Source organism: Anastrepha obliqua, chromosome 4, assembly GCF_027943255.1.
Source record: "Anastrepha obliqua isolate idAnaObli1 chromosome 4, idAnaObli1_1.0, whole genome shotgun sequence".
NCBI lineage: Eukaryota > Metazoa > Arthropoda > Insecta > Diptera > Tephritidae > Anastrepha > Anastrepha obliqua.
Window position 1 is genome coordinate 124,548,448 of NC_072895.1, and position 17,736 is coordinate 124,566,183.

At 37.7% G+C, this 17,736-nt stretch overlaps 2 protein-coding genes across 2 annotated transcripts; one reads left to right on the forward strand and one right to left on the reverse strand.

Annotated features, from left to right (window-relative positions):
* The first annotated feature begins 376 nt into the window (after positions 1-376).
* Positions 377-2,918, forward strand: LOC129245078 (DNA mismatch repair protein Mlh1). The gene is made up of 5 exons (XM_054883047.1): positions 377-663; positions 721-984; positions 1,068-1,495; positions 1,564-2,194; positions 2,277-2,918. The coding sequence occupies exons 1-5, from the start codon at positions 554-556 to the stop codon at positions 2,833-2,835; spliced, it is 1,992 nt and encodes a 663-aa protein (XP_054739022.1). The 5' UTR covers positions 377-553; the 3' UTR covers positions 2,836-2,918.
* On the reverse strand, positions 2,821-3,725 carry LOC129245079 (succinate dehydrogenase assembly factor 2-A, mitochondrial). The gene is made up of 3 exons (XM_054883048.1): positions 3,568-3,725; positions 3,278-3,468; positions 2,821-3,220 (listed from the first exon to the last, which is right to left on the reverse strand). Exons 1-3 carry the CDS (start codon positions 3,583-3,585, stop codon positions 2,950-2,952), a joined length of 480 nt encoding a protein of 159 aa, XP_054739023.1. The 5' UTR covers positions 3,586-3,725; the 3' UTR covers positions 2,821-2,949.
* Between the last annotated feature and the right edge of the window lie 14,011 nt (positions 3,726-17,736).

Sequence of the window (17,736 nt, forward strand, 5' to 3'; positions counted from 1 at the left end):
TTTTAAATATTTTTGGATGAAAATTTCACAGAATATACTTCAAATGCTATAGTTTTATGTAGGGAAAGATTTGACGAATAAATTTTAACTGTGTCATCAAAAACAAAATCATAAAAATGTGCCTTTTTTCATGAATTAACGTTATTTCTACGTTCTCCCAATCTCAGTTTTTGCCGATCTCTGTTGTAAACCAACCGCAGACATATTGCTAATTCCTTCAAATTTGCTTAGAACTGATTAACGGCATGTTGTTGGAAATACTTTTACATTCGGTATATCGTGTAAAAACTGTAGCCAAAGAAAGCAAACACAGGGTGCTAAGAAGAAACTATTTTTAATTTTTATTTAATAATAATTTACATATGTCCTTTTTTAAAAGGAAATTTTTTTTCTGCAAATACACTTGAAAAATCATAAAATACAGTCAATATAAGAAAATCAATATTTTCACATAAATTACCATTTAGATTTAATTGCACATAAGCGCATAACTGTTGTAAACATGGTAAAATTCTGATGTTCAACTGAAAACGTGAATGCGCGGGAAGCTAAAATGGAACCAGGCATAATAAAGAAATTAGACGAAGTTGTGGTAAATAGAATCGCGGCTGGAGAAATTATACAGAAACCAGCAAATGCACTCAAAGAGCTCATCGAGAACAGGTTAAAATAATTCTGTGTTCACGTCAATTTGGTAATTAATTTTGTGGATTTGTGCAGTTTGGATGCAAAAGCGACTCGCGTTCAAATAACTGTGAAATCTGGAGGCTTGAAACTACTGCAGATACAGGACAATGGTACCGGCATACGACGCGAAGATCTTTCAATTTTATGTGAGCGCTTTACAACATCAAAGCTAAAGAAATTTGAAGATCTAAGCAACATAGGAACGTTCGGTTTTCGTGGCGAGGCCTTGGCAAGTATAAGCCATGTGGCGCGTTTAAGCATACAAACGAAAACAGCAAATGAATCCTGTGGCTACAAGTAGGAATCTTATTAATTAGACGAACTGCTGAATACATGTAGTTCCTAACAAATATATATGTGCATACGTTTATACATTTTAGAGCCTCGTATGAGAATGGTCAATTGAAAGGACCTCCAAAAGCTTGTGCTGGAAATCAAGGCACAATTATTACCGTGGAAGATATATTCTACAATATGCCACAAAGACGCCAGTGCCTGAAATCACCAGCGGAGGAGATGCAAAAAATTTGTGAGGTTGTATCTAAGTATGCTGTTCACAACTCAAATGTTGCTTTTACACTGAAGAAGTATGGGGAGTCACCATCCTTGCGCACAGTAGGCCATAGTTCATGCGAAGAAAACATCTGCAACATCTACGGTTCGCAAATTGGTCGTGTTTTACTACCAATTGAGTTGGAGGACGATATACATAAATTCAAAATGACTTCACTGGTAACAAAGGTGGACTATTCAGCCAAGCGTGGCATAATGCTATTATTTATCAATCATCGTCTAGTGGAATCTACTGGTGAGCATTAAAACTCATATATTGCATTAAGCATTTCATTTTTTTCAATTTCATTTGATACGTTAAAGCTCTGAAAGCAGCTATTGATGGTGTCTACAGCACCTACTTACCAAAAGGCATGCACCCCTTTATATATATCAGTCTCGAAATGGCATCAACACAGTTAGATGTTAATGTTCATCCGACAAAGCATGCTGTTCATTTTCTTTACGAGGATGAGATAATCGACAAAATTAAGCACCGAATAGAATTGAAGTTGTTAGGTAGTAATGCATCACGTACTTTCTACAAACAATTGCGTTTATCGGGCATACCTAATACTGATTCTGAATATGACGACAAAGGAGCAAAAATCAAACATAACGACAAGGAACGCATTGATAAAGATCGCGTTCGAACCGATTCTAAGGAACAAAAATTAGAAAAGTTTCTTTTACAACAAAGTACATCTGGACAAGTCGTCAAAACGAATTCAACGACTCTCGGTAATATGACAGAAGAAAGCTTTTCTCTTTTAATACCGAGATCGAAAGTACAGCTTACAAGCATTAAGAATATGCAGGAAAATATCGAACGCCGACTCAATGTTACGCTACGCAAAACACTAAAGGATCTTGTTTTCGTGGGAGTAGTAGACAAGGCGTATGCCTTATTTCAGCAAGAAACTAAGCTGTATTTATGTAATACACTCAAGTTTTGGTATGCAAATACAAATGCCCTTATATAATATTATATTTTACCTAAATTATAATGGACCTTTTTGCTATTCCGTATATTTCAGCGAAGAACTTTTCTATCAGAGGTTAACTTTTGAATTTCAAAGGCTCGCGCATATCAAATTCGAGCCTTCGTTGAGTATAAAAAAACTCGTAGAAATTGCTCTAGACTCTGAAGAGGCTGGATGGTCGCCGGAGGATGGTGACAAATTGGAACTTGCAGAACGCGCCTCCAACATTTTACTTGAAAAGGCGCCAATGTTGCGCGAATATTTTTCTTTACACATCAGTAAAGAAGGCCAATTAGAGACACTCCCCGCCATATTGCCTCAGCACTATCCATGCAGTACACATTTGCCGTTATATATATTGCGTCTGGCTACAGAAGTAGATTGGGATTCAGAAGTAGAGTGTTTTGAGACATTCTGCCGGGAAACATCCCAATATTATGCACTTATCTCTACATTGGAATTATCTTCGCAGCCTCAAAGGCATAAATGGCTGGTAGAACATGTTTTATATCCCGGGTTAAAACGTTATTTACTGCCGCCTAATAGCCTTAAGCAACATTTGTACGAACTGTCTAGTTTATCACGACTATATAAGGTATTTGAGAGATGCTAGGAATTTACTTCTTTTATTGTATGTAATATGAAGTAATTATACGCATAAACAGCTTTTTGATGATAAGGATCATAAACTAAGAACTAATTTTTATAATTGAAACATCTAAATCCTTTACAAATTTGGTTGACATGTCCGATTTTCGCGTTGAGAGTTAGACACATGCTCCTTTAGCATACGCATTACATCGTTATCATGTTCAGGAGGTGTTGGTTTAACGTTTGTTGCCCAGTAATATATATCCCAATCATTAGTTACTCCATTGATAAGTTGATCGTATTGCGCTGTCAGTGTAGCGTCCATATCCTTCAAATAGCGGGCGACAAAAGTGCTGAGTATCAAATCATTCTCAAGCATACCGCGCTTACGAGACTGGTAAATAAGCCTGCAAGAGTGTAAGAACAACATTAATTTACATTTAAATGGCACATATAAAGTTTACCGTTGTTTGCGAACTTCGAGCGGTTCGTTTGGTCGTAAAGGGTATTCGGGGAGAGGCAAATAATCGGGGTCATCGTAGTCGATTATTGGTACGTCGGCGTGATTCAACACCTCTACCTTATCTTTGCCAGTGCCACCAGTGGCTTTTGACGAAAAGGTCTTAGTTTGCAATAAAATTCGACAATTAGCAGTCTAAAAAGAGTATTAAAGGAATTATGCAACGTATCGGTGTAAAACGCAATTGAGGTACAACATAAAATTTGGAATTCAATTATTATTTTTTACACTTACCAATACTTGTCGCAACATTTTAAAACCCCTGATTTTCCCAATTTACAATTTTGAATGCAAAACGTAATGTTGTTATCAACTTAATTTGACAAGACTGTGTTTTGACAACTAAAATAAAGATATGCGAGTTTATTGAACAATTGTTGAATAGAAATTACTCAAAGTACAGGGTGGTCACATCATTGACGCGAAATAAATAACCTATTCACAGAGCTCGTTAAATTTTACTTTTGCACGATTTTTGAATTGCGAACAGCTGACTGCTATTTTGCCCATCTATTTTTCATTAGTTTGTTAAATTTATAAAAAACGAAATGAAACTCGCACAAATTTAAGAATTTTGTAAATAGTAGTGGCATAAATGAAGTTATTTTGAAGACATATAATTACAAAAATATTATTAATGAGATGTTAATTGAATTAAAGTCATCAATCCAACAAATACAATCCGGAATTGCATGCAACAGCTCCAGGTTTGAGAACTCGGTATTACTTTTTTTTTTATTTGAGATCTGTTTGGCGGGATTTTACATCCACAAGCCAGGGTGTTCAACGTTTGGTATTGAAACATACCTATTTTCGGTATGCAAAACTAAGTGCTCTGGTGCATCAAAGTTTTGAGAGTGACATTATTTAAAAGGAAAGGTTGGCAGCACTAAGAAATGAAATAAAAGACTTAGGCCCCTATTATGAGTTACATTCGATCTTCGATATTCGCTGGTTGTCGAAGATCGAAAATCGAATGTCAATTTGGTATTATGAGCGGTGCAACCCTATCGAAATTTTTGTTGTTTACCGAATTTAGAGTCGAATGCAATTTTGCTTTCGATTGTGTAGCGAATTGAGGGAAAACTTGTTAAAGTGTAAGTTGTTTGCGATTATTTATGGTTTTATAGTAACCAAATAATTAATATAGGCCCCTATTATGAGTTGCATTCGATATTCGTTGGTTGTCGAAGATCGAAAATCGAATGTCAATTTGGTATTATGAGCGGCGCAGCCCTGTCGAAATTTTCGTTGAATACCGAATTTAGAGTCGAATGCAATTTTGCTTTCGATTGTGTTGTGTATTGTGGGTAAACTTGTTAAAATGTAAGTTGTTTGCGATTATTTATGGTTTTATAGTAACCAAATAATAAATATATACTAATTTTGTTAATTTTATGCAGGTCGAAAGTCGTGAATACCAAACAACAATTAGAAAAGAGAATCCACAATTCGCAAAAGGGATTTGCACCAAAATTCAAGCAGCAAAAAAATGGGAGGAATTTACAACGGAGCTGAATTGCTTGGGACCACCAGTGAGAACGGCAGCAAAATGGATTAAGCTTAATAATGGTTTTTTTTTGTGATGTTTATAGAAATACATTTTTATTTTCCCTTGGCAGGTATGGGCTGAAATACGTAGAGGAACTGAAATACATATTTTTTTCGAATGACGAATAATTGAATAAGGAAAATTTATAACAAAAATAAAACAGAAACTGTGGCATAAAGGTTTCTATTTAATACTTTTTAGATTTTTCTATAATATTCAAGAGATTTCATCTCTATGTGCTTTTCTTTGTTGTAGATCAGCCTCTGTACTACTAAATTGTTTCCATCTTTGGCAAATATAATTTTCCAGGACATCTATTATTTCCGATAGCACAACAGACACAGTGCGTTGCGCAAGTCCTAGCATATCTTCATTGCCAATACTCAATTGGTACGATCCCTGAGCACAAAATCGCAGAACTGTGTCTAGCTTTAACATATTTGGAATGGATTTGGCTCGGGTGCACTGCTGCAACTGGTTTTCTGTACTGGACAGTAGGTTCACCAACGCCTCTTTAGATAATCTAAAGTTCTTTAAAAATCTGTAAAGAAATTTCTGTTATTTAAGTACGTCAACACATTTTGAAAATTCTAATTTTACTCAGTGGAAGCCATTTCTAGGGGGTTCGATGCGTCCTTCAACTGTTTTCTACTTCTAGCTAGTTCCACTAATCTTTCATCGTCCGATGAATCGTCGAACCACAACTCCGTTGTACTCATTTTCACAAAAAATACTTTTTTTTACTTTTAAAAATAATGTTAGCAAAGAATTTCAACATAATTTCTTTTATTTTGATTTGCTGTATCAGCTGAGAAAAAATTATCTATTGTAAATGCGTCGAGCCATCGAAATTCACAATAGTCCTATTCTTCAACGAATGAGCACCATAATACCAAATGAAAATTCGTTCGATCAGCACTTTCGACTACAGTCGAAGATCGAATGTTGCTCATAATAAGGGCCAGTATATATTTATTGGCCAGTATATATTTATTGGCCCTTTATTGGCCATTTTTTTGCTGCTTGTACTTTGGTGGAAATCCCTTTTGCGAATTGTGGATTCTCTTCCATTAATGCAACTAGCCTTTCTAATTGCTGTTTGGTACTCACGACTTTCGACCTGCATAATATTAACAAAATTAGTATATATTTATTATTTGGTTACTATAAAACAATAAACAACTTACATTTTAACAAGTTTTCCCACAATACGCTACACAATCGAAAGCAAAATTGCATTCGACTCTAAATTCGGTATTCAACGAAAATTTCGACAGGGCTGCACCGCTCATAATACCAAATTGACATTCGATTTTCGATCTTCGACAACCAACGAATATCGAAGATCAAATGCAACTCATAATAGGGGCCTTTATTTTCCCTTGGCAGGTATGGGCTGAAATACGTAGAGGAACTGAAATACATATTTTTTTCGAATTACGAATAATTGAATACAGAAAGTTTATAACAACAATAAAACAGAAACTGTGGCGTAAGGGTTTCTATTTAATACTTTTTAGATTTTTCTATAATATTCTCAAAATTTCATTTCTTATGTTTTCTACTTCTCCGTTATTTGACTCCACTTCAATATCTTCAGCATCATCCTACACAGTGGGTTGAGCAAGTCCTAGCATATCTTCATTACCAATACTCAATTGGTACGATCCCTGAGCACAAAATCGCAGAACTGTGTCTAGCTTTAAAATATTTGGAATCAATTTGGCTCGGCTGCACTGCTGCAACTGGTTTTTTATACTGGACAGTAGGTTCACCAACGCCTCTTTAGATAATCTAAAGTTCTTTAAAAATCTGTAAAGAAATTTCTGTAATATTAAGTACGTCAACACATTTTGAAAATTCTAAATTTACTCAGTGGAAGCCATTTCTAGGGGGTTCGATGCGTCCTTCAACTGTTTTCTACTTCTAGCTAGTTCCACTAATCTTTCATCGTCCGATGAATCGTCGAACCACAACTCCGTTGTACTCATTTTCACAAAAAATACTTTTTTTTACTTTTAAAAATAATGTTAGCAAAGAATTTCAACATAATTTCTTTTATTTTGATTTGCTGTATCAGCTGAGAAAAAATTATCTATTGTAAATGCGTCGAGCCATCGAAATTCACAATAGTCCTATTCTTCAACGAATGAGCACCATAATACCAAATGAAAATTCGTTCGATCAGCACTTTCGACTACAGTCGAAGATCGAATGTTGCTCATAATAAGGGCCAGTATATATTTATTGGCCAGTATATATTTATTGGCCCTTTATTGGCCATTTTTTTGCTGCTTGTACTTTGGTGGAAATCCCTTTTGCGAATTGTGGATTCTCTTCCATTAATGCAACTAGCCTTTCTAATTGCTGTTTGGTACTCACGACTTTCGACCTGCATAATATTAACAAAATTAGTATATAATTATTATTTGGTTGCTATAAAACAATAAACAACTTACATTTTAACAAGTTTTCCCACAATACGCTACACAATCGAAAGCAAAATTGCATTCGACTCTAAATTCGGTATACAACGAAAATTTGGACAGCGTTGCACCGCTCATAATACCAAATTGACATTCGATTTTCGATCTTGGACAACCAACGAATATCGAAGATCGAATGCAACTCATAATAGGGGCCACTGGCCCTTATTATGAGCAACATTCGATCTTCAACTGTAGTCGAAAGTGCTGATCGAACGAATTTTCATTTGGTATTATGGTGCTCATTCGTTGAAGAATAGGACTATTGTGAATTTCGATGGCTCGACGCATTTACAATAGATAATTTTTTCTCAGCTGATACAGCAAATCAAAATAAAAGAAATTATGTTGAAATTCTTTGCTAACATTATTTTTAAAAGTAAAAAAAAGTATTTTTTGTGAAAATGAGTACAACGGAGTTGTGGTTCGACGATTCATCGGACGATGAAAGATTAGTGGAACTAGCTAGAAGTAGAAAACAGTTGAAGGACGCATCGAACCCCCTAGAAATGGCTTCCACTGAGTAAATTTAGAATTTTCAAAATGTGTTGACGTACTTAATATTACAGAAATTTCTTTACAGATTTTTAAAGAACTTTAGATTATCTAAAGAGGCGTTGGTGAACCTACTGTCCAGTACAGAAAACCAGTTGCAGCAGTGCACCCGAGCCAAATTGATTCCAAATATTTTAAAGCTAGACACAGTTCTGCGATTTTGTGCTCAGGGATCGTACCAATTGAGTATTGGTAATGAAGATATGCTAGGACTTGCTCAACGCACTGTGTCTGTTGTGCTATCGGAAATAATAGATGTCCTGGAAAATTATATTTGCCAGAGATGGAAACAATTTAGTAGCACAGAGGCTGATCTACAAGAAAGAAAAGCACATAGAGATGAAATCTCTTGAATATTATAGAAAAATCTAAAAAGTATTAAATAGAAACCTTTATGCCACAGTTTCTGTTTTATTTTTGTTATAAATTTTCCTTATTCAATTATTCGTCATTCGAAAAAAATATGTATTTCAGTTCCTCTACGTATTTCAGCCCATATGTACCTGCCAAGGGAAAATAAAAATGTATTTCTATAAACATCACAAAAAAAAAACTATTATTAACCTTAATCCATTTTGCTGCCGTTCTAACTGGTGGTCCCAAGCAATTCAGCTCCGCTGTAAATTCCTCCCATTTTTTTGCTGCTGGAAATTTGGTGCAAATCCCTTTTGCGAATTGTGGATTCTCTTCCATTAATGAAACTAGCCTTTCTAATTGCTGTTTGGTACTCACGACTTTCGACCTGCATAAAATTAACAAAATTAGTATATATTTATTATTTGGGTACCATAAAACCATAACGCAAACAACTTACATTTTAACAACACATTTTAACGCAAACAACTTACATTTTAACAAGTTTACCCACAATACGCAACACAATCGAAAGCAAAATTGCATTCGACTCTAAATTCGGTATTCAACGAAAAATTCGACAAGGCTGCACCGCTCATAATACCAAATTGACATTCGATTTTCGATCTTGGACAACCAACGAATATCGAAGATCGAATCTAACTCATAATAGGGGCCAAAGATTTCATTGTTTTTAAATATGGAAACGAGGTCCGTGTATGACTCAAAAAAGCTGTAATTTGTTCTGATGTGATCAAGGAGTGGACAGTTAAAGATTCTGTGAACGTAAGAGTTAATTTCACCGCACATACAAAGATCAGTGTTATTGGCCCCTATTTTGTGCAAATATACCCTGTCATAAGTACATCCTACTAGTATTCTATTTACCATTTTGATAATTTTAACATCAAAGGATGCTTTATGAAACCAAGGTTTTGTCGGCAAGCAATCATGCAGTTTGGCAAAAAGGTTTGGTTTTTCTTCTGAGAATGAACGAAAGCCGTCATGCCAATCCCTGAATATTAAATTTCTTATAATTCTGAGTGCCTCTTCAAAAGTGAATTCTACGCTCAATATTGAGTCGTAGCAGACAGCTTTTTTTGCAATAGCATCGGCTCTTTCATTTATTGGAATACCAACATGTCCAGGCGTCCAAATCACCCTAACACTGTCAAAACCGTATTCATTTACCTTTTGTTTAAAAAGAGTAACACAGCAGTTGTTGGAGCTTGCTTTCTTGAGCAGCAGACATGGACTCAGACTATCAGTAAAAACACAGATCTTACTCATTTTGCATTCTTTCGCAATATCTAAGGCCTTAAGCAAGGCCAGGACTCACCAAAAGTGGAGGAGGTTCGCACTTCTATTTTAAACAAATGCTCCGTGTTGTTTGTAACATTAAAAATGCCACACCCAACGGCATTAAGCTCAACAGACGCATCAGTTGCCAGAAGATCGACACCATCACGCTTGAGTTCACCGATTTTTTCAGCAAAAATAGCTTTAATTTCATGATTAGAAAATTTGCTTTTAGCTCTAGACAAGGAGTCATCTATCACCACCAAGTTTTCACAGTTTACAGTCATTAAGTTTACATTGGTATTCACAAAAATCTCCACAAACTTTTTGAAAACAAAGCTATATCTGGATTTAACCTCTGCAGAGTTTTCAATCATTTTGTAAATGCTAGAGTTTGTTTGTTTTAATTTCACGATTTCTTTGGCAGTAAGCCAAAGAGCTCTTTCAGTGGGTGGTAACTCATAGGCAACAGCATACAGCAAGGGAACTGGTGTAGCTGGAGGAACCCCTAAACTTCTCCTAAGGAAGCAATTTTGAAAGGTAGTAATCTTTCTGATCACAGTCTTATTTGCATGACCGGTGGTGGTCCTACAATACTCAATTTTTGATCTTATAAAGCTTCTATAGAACTTCATAGCAGTCTGAGGGTGTAACCCAGCCTTGACAGAAGTCAACATCTTGAAAAAATTTAAATTGAAGGCCGAGTCCTTGATTATCTGATCATAATGCGTTCCTAGGGTCAGTGATGAGCTTATTACACGACCAAGGAACTTAATAGTTTTTGACTGTTTCATCATCACACTGCCAAAATTAATGTTCAGAGTTTTACGGTTTCCCTTTGCAACATACATCAAGTTGCATTTCTCAAGGTTTGAAGACAGATTTAACGTATTTGCCACAAGATTAAACTCTCGAACTTTACTGTGGAGATTGGCCTCAGCCAAATCAAAATCTCTATGATATGAGGCAATAATAAAATCATCCGCAAATTGATAGAGTGAGGTACAATTATCCTGAATATCGTGCAACTTAGCCGTATAGACATTAAAAAGTATAGGCGATAAACAGCTACCTTGGGGTAAGCCGTCATTTACAACAACCGAATCCGTACCAATTTTTAGGATTCTATTGGATAGGAAATTCGCAATCCAGGACGTATAATGACCCTCTCTGCTCTTTTTCATGAGTATATCAACTAACAGATTACCCCTTACACAGTTATAGGCATTTTCTATATCCAAAGTAAGGAGTATAACCTTAAGACCTCTATTTTTCCATATAGCAATTTCATGTTGTAATTGATTGATGCACATAGCAGCCGATCATCCTTCCTGTACGCAGAGTTCCTGGGGAGGGCGCAACTCCCATCAAAGGCATCGGTTATTCTTAGCTTCAGCATTTGGTTAATTAACTTTAACATGACTGAAATCAAGGAAATAGGTCTAAAATTTTTGAAGTCTGTGAGGTCTTTATCTTTTTTTGGAATGGGAACAATCTTAATACATCTCCACGATTCTCTAATATTATTTGCAAGAAAAGCATCATTTAGCTGAGCTATTAAGAGGTTGCATAAGCTTTTGTCAGAGAGAGCGCGAATCATGTCGTAGGTTATTCCATCACAGCCTCCTCAGCAGGAGGAGCCGTTTTTTGGCATTAAGCACCGTGACCACTTCATCATACTGAAAGGCTAGCCTGGATACAGGAGTTGTATTGGGTAATTCCTGCCAGGCAGCAGAGTTGGGTGGTACCTGTAATTTCAAATGCTTACGGTACACATAATTATTGTCTGAGTTCCACTTAGAATCTGCAGAATATCCATTTACTCCTCTAAGGCGTTTTACAAAATTCCACGCCTCTCTCGAATTTGAATTACCATTCAGCTCCGCTATTTTTTCCTCAAAATTTTCTTTTTTGGCCTCTTTTACTTCAGCTTGCCACACCTTCTTGAGTGCAAAGCTACTTCTAAATTTTCCGGAGATGGGTAGTGTTTAGCTTTTTTGAAAGCAGCAACAAGTAGACGACACGACTTGGCTAGTCCCTCATTCCACCAAGCCTTTGGTTTGCATTTCTCAGACCAACGGAAGGTGGCAGCAGATATTTCTTCTTGAAGTTTATTTTCAATCATATCAAAAGATGGATAAAAGGAAATATCCCCTAAGGCATTTAGAAGCTTCTTTTTGGCCAGAAATTTGGAATTGTTAATACTAACTTTGGAGAACTCTATTAAAATTGGGAAATGGTAGCTACCACCAAGCTGAAAAGGCAGAAGATTCCAAGTACAGCTGGTAGGAGCATTTGTGAAGGTTAGATCCAAAACCGACCCATCGACCCTGTTTAGATGTATTTTTTTTTTTGGGCTTTGATGAAGTTGGCGGGAATGACTTCCACAAATCGCCAGGGTTTTCAACGTAGGGATATTTCTGGTGTGTATGTAGAAAGATTCACTTTAAAATGTGATATTAGCATCATGAATAAAAGCAATTAATGACGTGATGGGGGTGTATGATTTGTGGTTGAGTGCAATTTTAAATGCGGATTCAAAGTCTTTATGGGTGTTGAATATGTGATATTTGGCTCTTAGATGAGTAAGGAGGTTGCAATCAAAAGTTTGGTGTGTGTAGGAATCGGTGCCGCCGCATCTGCAGAGTGGTGTGTTTACAACTTTAATTTTGTGCAAGTACACCTTGTCATAGGTATGACCTACGATGATTCTATTGCACAATTTGATATCTGGAACGTCAAGGTTGAGACCTTTAAACAATGGTTTAGATGGAATTTTGTTAGTCAGTTTGTGATAGAGGTTGGGATTATTTTGTGCGAACTCACTAAACCTGTGAAACCACTCCCTGTAGATGTTTATTTTAATATTTCCGAGTGCTTCATCAACCGTGAAATTTACTTCTAATGGCAGCCCTGTGTCGACGGCCTCTTTTGCAATCGAGTCAGCTTTTTCATTTATTTGTATACCAGAGTGGCCCGGCGTCCAAATAATGTGAACATTTTGAAACTTGTACTCTAGGATTCTGCGATTCAGCGCAATAGTTGTTTGAGTTATCTTTTGCTAAGATTTTGCAAGCGGTTAGACTATCAGTAAAGATTGCAAGGCTTTCTTCATTGTGCCCATGAGCTATGTCAGTAGCCTTCAGGATGGCCCAGAGTTCCCCAAAGGTAGGCGAAGTGGTAAGGTCTATTCGGAATTTGTGTTCTGTCTCTTTAAGTACATTAAAAACAGCACAACCGACGGCCTGATGGCCTACAGAAGCATCGGTTGCCAATATGCTAAAGCCATTCATCTTGTACCAATTTATCTTTTGAGCAAATGTAGCTTTCATTTCAGGCGCGGATACCTGATTTTTGACGTTGGGGAGTGTCTTTATATCAACTTTTAGACCTTTATGTCTGGCGATTGGATCGGGACATTTGGTATTTAAGAAGACACTTGAGAATTTTTGAAAGACAAGGTTATAACTTGTTTTGAGGCCAGGATTACTCTCAATTGAATTGAATAACTCTTCGTTCGTTTGTTTGAGCTTTAGAATTTCTTTCGCTGTCAACCACCAGGATCTCTCCTCAGGTGGGAGTTCATGTGCCACTGCATAGAGAAGGGGCACAGGGGTTGAGGGAGGAACTCCTAGACACCTACGCAGGAAGGTGTTTTGGAATGTTGTGATTTTCTTAACAGTGGTTTTATTGGCCTGCGCCGTGGTGGTTCTGCAATATTCTAGTTTGAATCTGACAAAGCTTCTGTAGAATTTTAGTGCAACTTCCGGGTGCAATCCTGCCCTGACCGTGGTCAATACTTTAAAAAGGTTTGAGTTGCCGAGAGATTTACCGACCACCTCAGTGTAGTGGTCCCTCGCAGCTAACGAGTTATTTATGACCCTCCCCAAGAACTTCAACTCGTTTACTTGTGGTACTGCACAGTTGTCATGTACAATGTTTACCGTCTTCCTGTTTCCTTGAGCAATATACATTACTTTGCATTTATCAATATTAAAGGATAAGTTCAAGTGATTTGCAATATCTGCAAACCTCCTTATTTTATGGCGCAGATTAGCTTCTGCGATCTCAAAGTCTTTATCGTGAGAGATTAGAGCAAAATCATCAGCAAATTGGAACACTGAGGTTTTATCATCTTGTACTGAGTGTAGCCATTGAGTGTAAACATTGAAAAGAACTGGGGACAAGCAGCTTCCCTGCGGTAGCCCATCCTCTACAATAGTCGACTCATTGCCTAGTTTCAGAACCCGTTTCGACAGAAAGTCGCAGATCCAGGATGTGTAGTGTTCATTTACAGCAGCCCTGTCAAGGATTTCTTGAAGCTTACTTATTTTTACGCAGTTGTGCGCATTCTCAATGTCGAGTATAAATAGTAAAACTTTTTGATTATTTTTCTTTAGAATGGCTACTTCGTGTAACAATTCGTTGATACACATGGCCGCCGACTTATTGTTACGGTAGGCAAAGGTTCTCTTAGGGAGTGTCCCCGTCCGTTCAAGAAATTTCGTCAACCGTCCTTTGATCATGAGGTTGATTGTTTTGATGAACACCGAAATAAGCGAGATCGGTCTGAAGTTTCTGTAGTCGGACGTATCTTTGTTTTTCTTTGGTATCGGTACAATCTTGATCTCCCTCCATGACTCTTTTATTTCCTTGGAAAGAAAGGAGTCATTCATGGCTGTGAGTACGGTGCATAGGTTTTTGTCGGTCAAGGCTTTTAACATTTCATATGTGACGCCGTCACAGCCACCCGCTGATCTCTTTTTCCTCCGGTCGAGGACAGCCACCATCTCCTCATACGTGAAGCGAAGGCTTGAAGGTGCGCGCGCCCCATTGAGTTCACTCCAGGAGCCAACATCAGAGGGGACTTGACTTTTTAAAAAGGCTAAATAGTCCCTATTTTTATCATCGTTCCAACTATAATCGGAAGATGACTCATTTACCCCCTTCAGACATTTAACAAAGCGCCAAGCTTCAGTGGTGTTTGAGTTGTGATTGATCTCGTCAATTTTGTTCTCAAAGTTTCCTTTTTTTGCTTGTTTTACATCGGATTTCCTTTGTTCCCTCCGTTGCAGGGCAACATCAAGATTTTCCGGTGTTGGGAATTGTTTACTTTTTTTGAACGACGCTACCATTAACCGATATGATTTAGCAAGTGCATCATTCCACCAAGGCTTGGGCGCCATATTGTCCTTTAGACGAAAGGTGGCAGCCTTCACCTCCTCTTTGAACACCTTCTCAATGTTTTCAAAGCAGGGGTCGAAGTTTGCATCTTGTAAGGCATGAAGGAGTTTTTTTTTGGCGATAAATTTGACTTGTTTTTTCACAACCGTTTCAATATCCAAAACGATTGGGAGATGGTGGCTGCCTCCGAGAGGAAAGGGGAGGACTTTCCAAGTACAATTTTTGGCCAGGCTAACAAGGGTAAGGTCTAACACCGATCCATTTGGACTCTTTAGGTATTTTTTAAAAGTGATGTTGCCATCATTTAAGCATACGAATTTTGAACCGAAAATGAGACTAGCTAGCTTTTTCCCCTTTCCTGTGTCTATTGTGTCACCCCACAATTTGCTTATAGCATTAAAATCACCCGCGATGATAATATTTTGGCAAGAAAACATATTTCTAAGAAAACTAGAAGTCTTTCAATTTCTATTACAAAGTCACCAGTAGAGGTACTGGGCGGGAAGTAGACTGATACGAAGGTCAAGTTAGGGACTAGGTTTTTTGTTTTGATAATTAGGATGTCTTGAACAGTTTGATATGCCACTCTTTTGAATTTGATGTTTTTTCGTATGGCTATGGCCACCCCACCATAACCATCCGCTCTGCTTTTCTTGCAGATTTTGAAGTTCAAAAATTTTCTACTGTTTGGCACTTGAAATGAGAAGATTTCGCTGAGGCAGCATGCGTCGACATCATTGTTATTGATATAATAATCAATGCTGTCGACATTTGCTTTGAGTGATTGACAATTATATTGTAATACTCGAATCGAGGTCATTGTAGGAAGTCAACTTTCTTTGGCTCACTAGAGCAATGTCACTACCGATGAGGATTTTGTCCTTAATTTTGTCTAAAGAAGCCAACTGCTGCAGGGCATCCTCATCCTGCAATTTGACAAAGGCAGCCCTGGCCAGTTTCAGCACCTCAAGGAGAACTTTTTCCAGCTGGGAGCTGACCACGTATCCTTCTCTTTCGTAAGAGGGTGTGCTGGTGGCCTTGGGTATGGCCCCCGTATACTTAGCCTTTGGTTGGGATGGTTCCTTTGGAATATGCTGGTTTTTGACTATATTACTAAAGCTACGCTTGGTGAGCTTTTTGTTAACAACAATGTCACTGTCAAAGGTTGTGTCACTTGCAGGAGAGAGCGGAAGGAAATCCACTTCTTCATCCTGAAGGAGGCTAAATTGGTTGGTGGACGAAAAGTATGTTTTCAGTACCTCCTTTCTGGAGATTTTTTTAATCGTTTTTATTTCATTAATGTCGTTTTCTTTTCGCCAAACATTGCATTTGGCTTTGTTGTTTGAGTCATGAGAAGCTTCACCACAAAGGATGCATTTTACTACATTGCAGGGAGGGTTGCAACCATCCGGCTTGCCGCACTGCAGGCATCTTTTGCCTGAGCGGCATCCTTTTAGTGTGTGGCCCAGTCTGCCACAATTGTGACACTGACGCACAGGGGGGAAAAAGTGGCTTACACCAAATCTGGAATATTCCAGAGTAACGTTTTTGGGGATTTTACCTCCACTGAAGCCAATTTTTACCGTTGTTGTTGGGGTAAGGTTGGTTCCGTCAGCTGATCTGCTCTGAAAACGATACACTGAGAGAACCTTCATTTCAGATTTGATGTTTTTACGTATTTCGTCTTCTGTTAGATATAGTGCAACTCTTCTGATCACTCCATATGTTTCGATGGCAGATCTCGGGATGAAGGGTTTGATTTTCATGGCTTTAATGCTTTCATTTTTAGTGAAGTGGTTCGCTGCCTTGACATTTAAGAAAAATACTTTATATAGGGAGATTCCCACAGCCTCAATTAAATCAATGTTTTTGATGTTTAAGTGGCGAATATGCTGATAAAGCCCCATTCCACTTCTAATTTTTTTAATTTTTAAAAAGTTCACATTCTGTCACATCGACTAGCACAAAGGCTGGACCTGTATGATCGCTTGGATATTCTATTGGGTCTCTATTACCTAGTTTCCCTGCATTTTTTGCGTCCTGACTCTGTTGCTTTGGTGTTGAATTAGCAAGGCTGGAGCACGCAGATTGCCCCTGGCTCAGGTTACTGACATTTTCAGAGAAGCTGCTGTAGGTTGCTTTGTCTTGGGAGATTGTGTTTACTGGCTCTTCACTTGAACCAGTCCCGCCCGCTTGGAGCTCCTTGCCCACGCGTTCAGGTATCTTCTTTCTCTTCATAATTTGCGCTAAATTATGCGCCTTACTTTCCGCAAAATCCTCAAAGTCACTTTCATTGGCTGACAGCGAGGGCCTCGCTGCCGCCATTACACGTTTGTTCACACCTGACGCCACCGACAGTAGTGGCGAATACCGACACTAAAACACCACTTACCAAACTTATGAATTTGTGATACAACTTTTCTATTCCTTAAAGGCCAATTTTAGCAACCGCACGTTGCTAAGCTGTTTGTTTTGTTTTTGTGTAAAGATAAATAGATGCACAAATAATTCCTTAAAAAGATTCACTGAATAATTTAGAACACCAGTTCACTCGAAAGCTCAAGCGAGAATGGTTTGGATGTCTTTTAAAATTAAAACAAGAATTGTTCAGACACCAGAAATCGGATGAATTTACAAGTTCAACCAATTTCTTACATCTGGGTGAATTTAAACTGTCACCCCATACAGTCGATCTGGCATTGAAATCTCCAACTGAAACAACCTTTTGACTTCGGTCGCAAATTCATTTAAGTGTAGACTTATGCATTGACTTATTTTGCAGGGCGGTATACAAACTTCTGTACTACCACAGAGCAAGCAGCGTTTACTACTTTTACAGCCTTTTTGTGTGTGTCCTAATCTTCCACAGTTGTAGCATTGTCTAACAGATGGAAAGTAATGTTCTACTTGAAAATTTGTATATTCAAGCTTGACATCCTTAGGTAGGCTGTTGCCCAAAAATCCCAGCTTAAC

Bases quoted from the DNA above. Each gene is read 5' to 3' on its own strand.
- LOC129245078 (XM_054883047.1), top strand. From the start codon at position 554: ATGGAACCAGGCATAATAAAGAAATTAGACGAAGTTGTGGTAAATAGA. The intron at 664-720 runs GTTAAAATAATT...GGATTTGTGCAG, and splicing joins AAAGAGCTCATCGAGAACAG to TTTGGATGCAAAAGCGACTC. The intron at 985-1,067 runs GTAGGAATCTTA...TATACATTTTAG, and splicing joins AATGAATCCTGTGGCTACAA to AGCCTCGTATGAGAATGGTC.
- LOC129245079 (XM_054883048.1), bottom strand. The intron at 3,221-3,277 runs GTAAACTTTATA...ACACTCTTGCAG, and splicing joins CTCGAAGTTCGCAAACAACG to GCTTATTTACCAGTCTCGTA.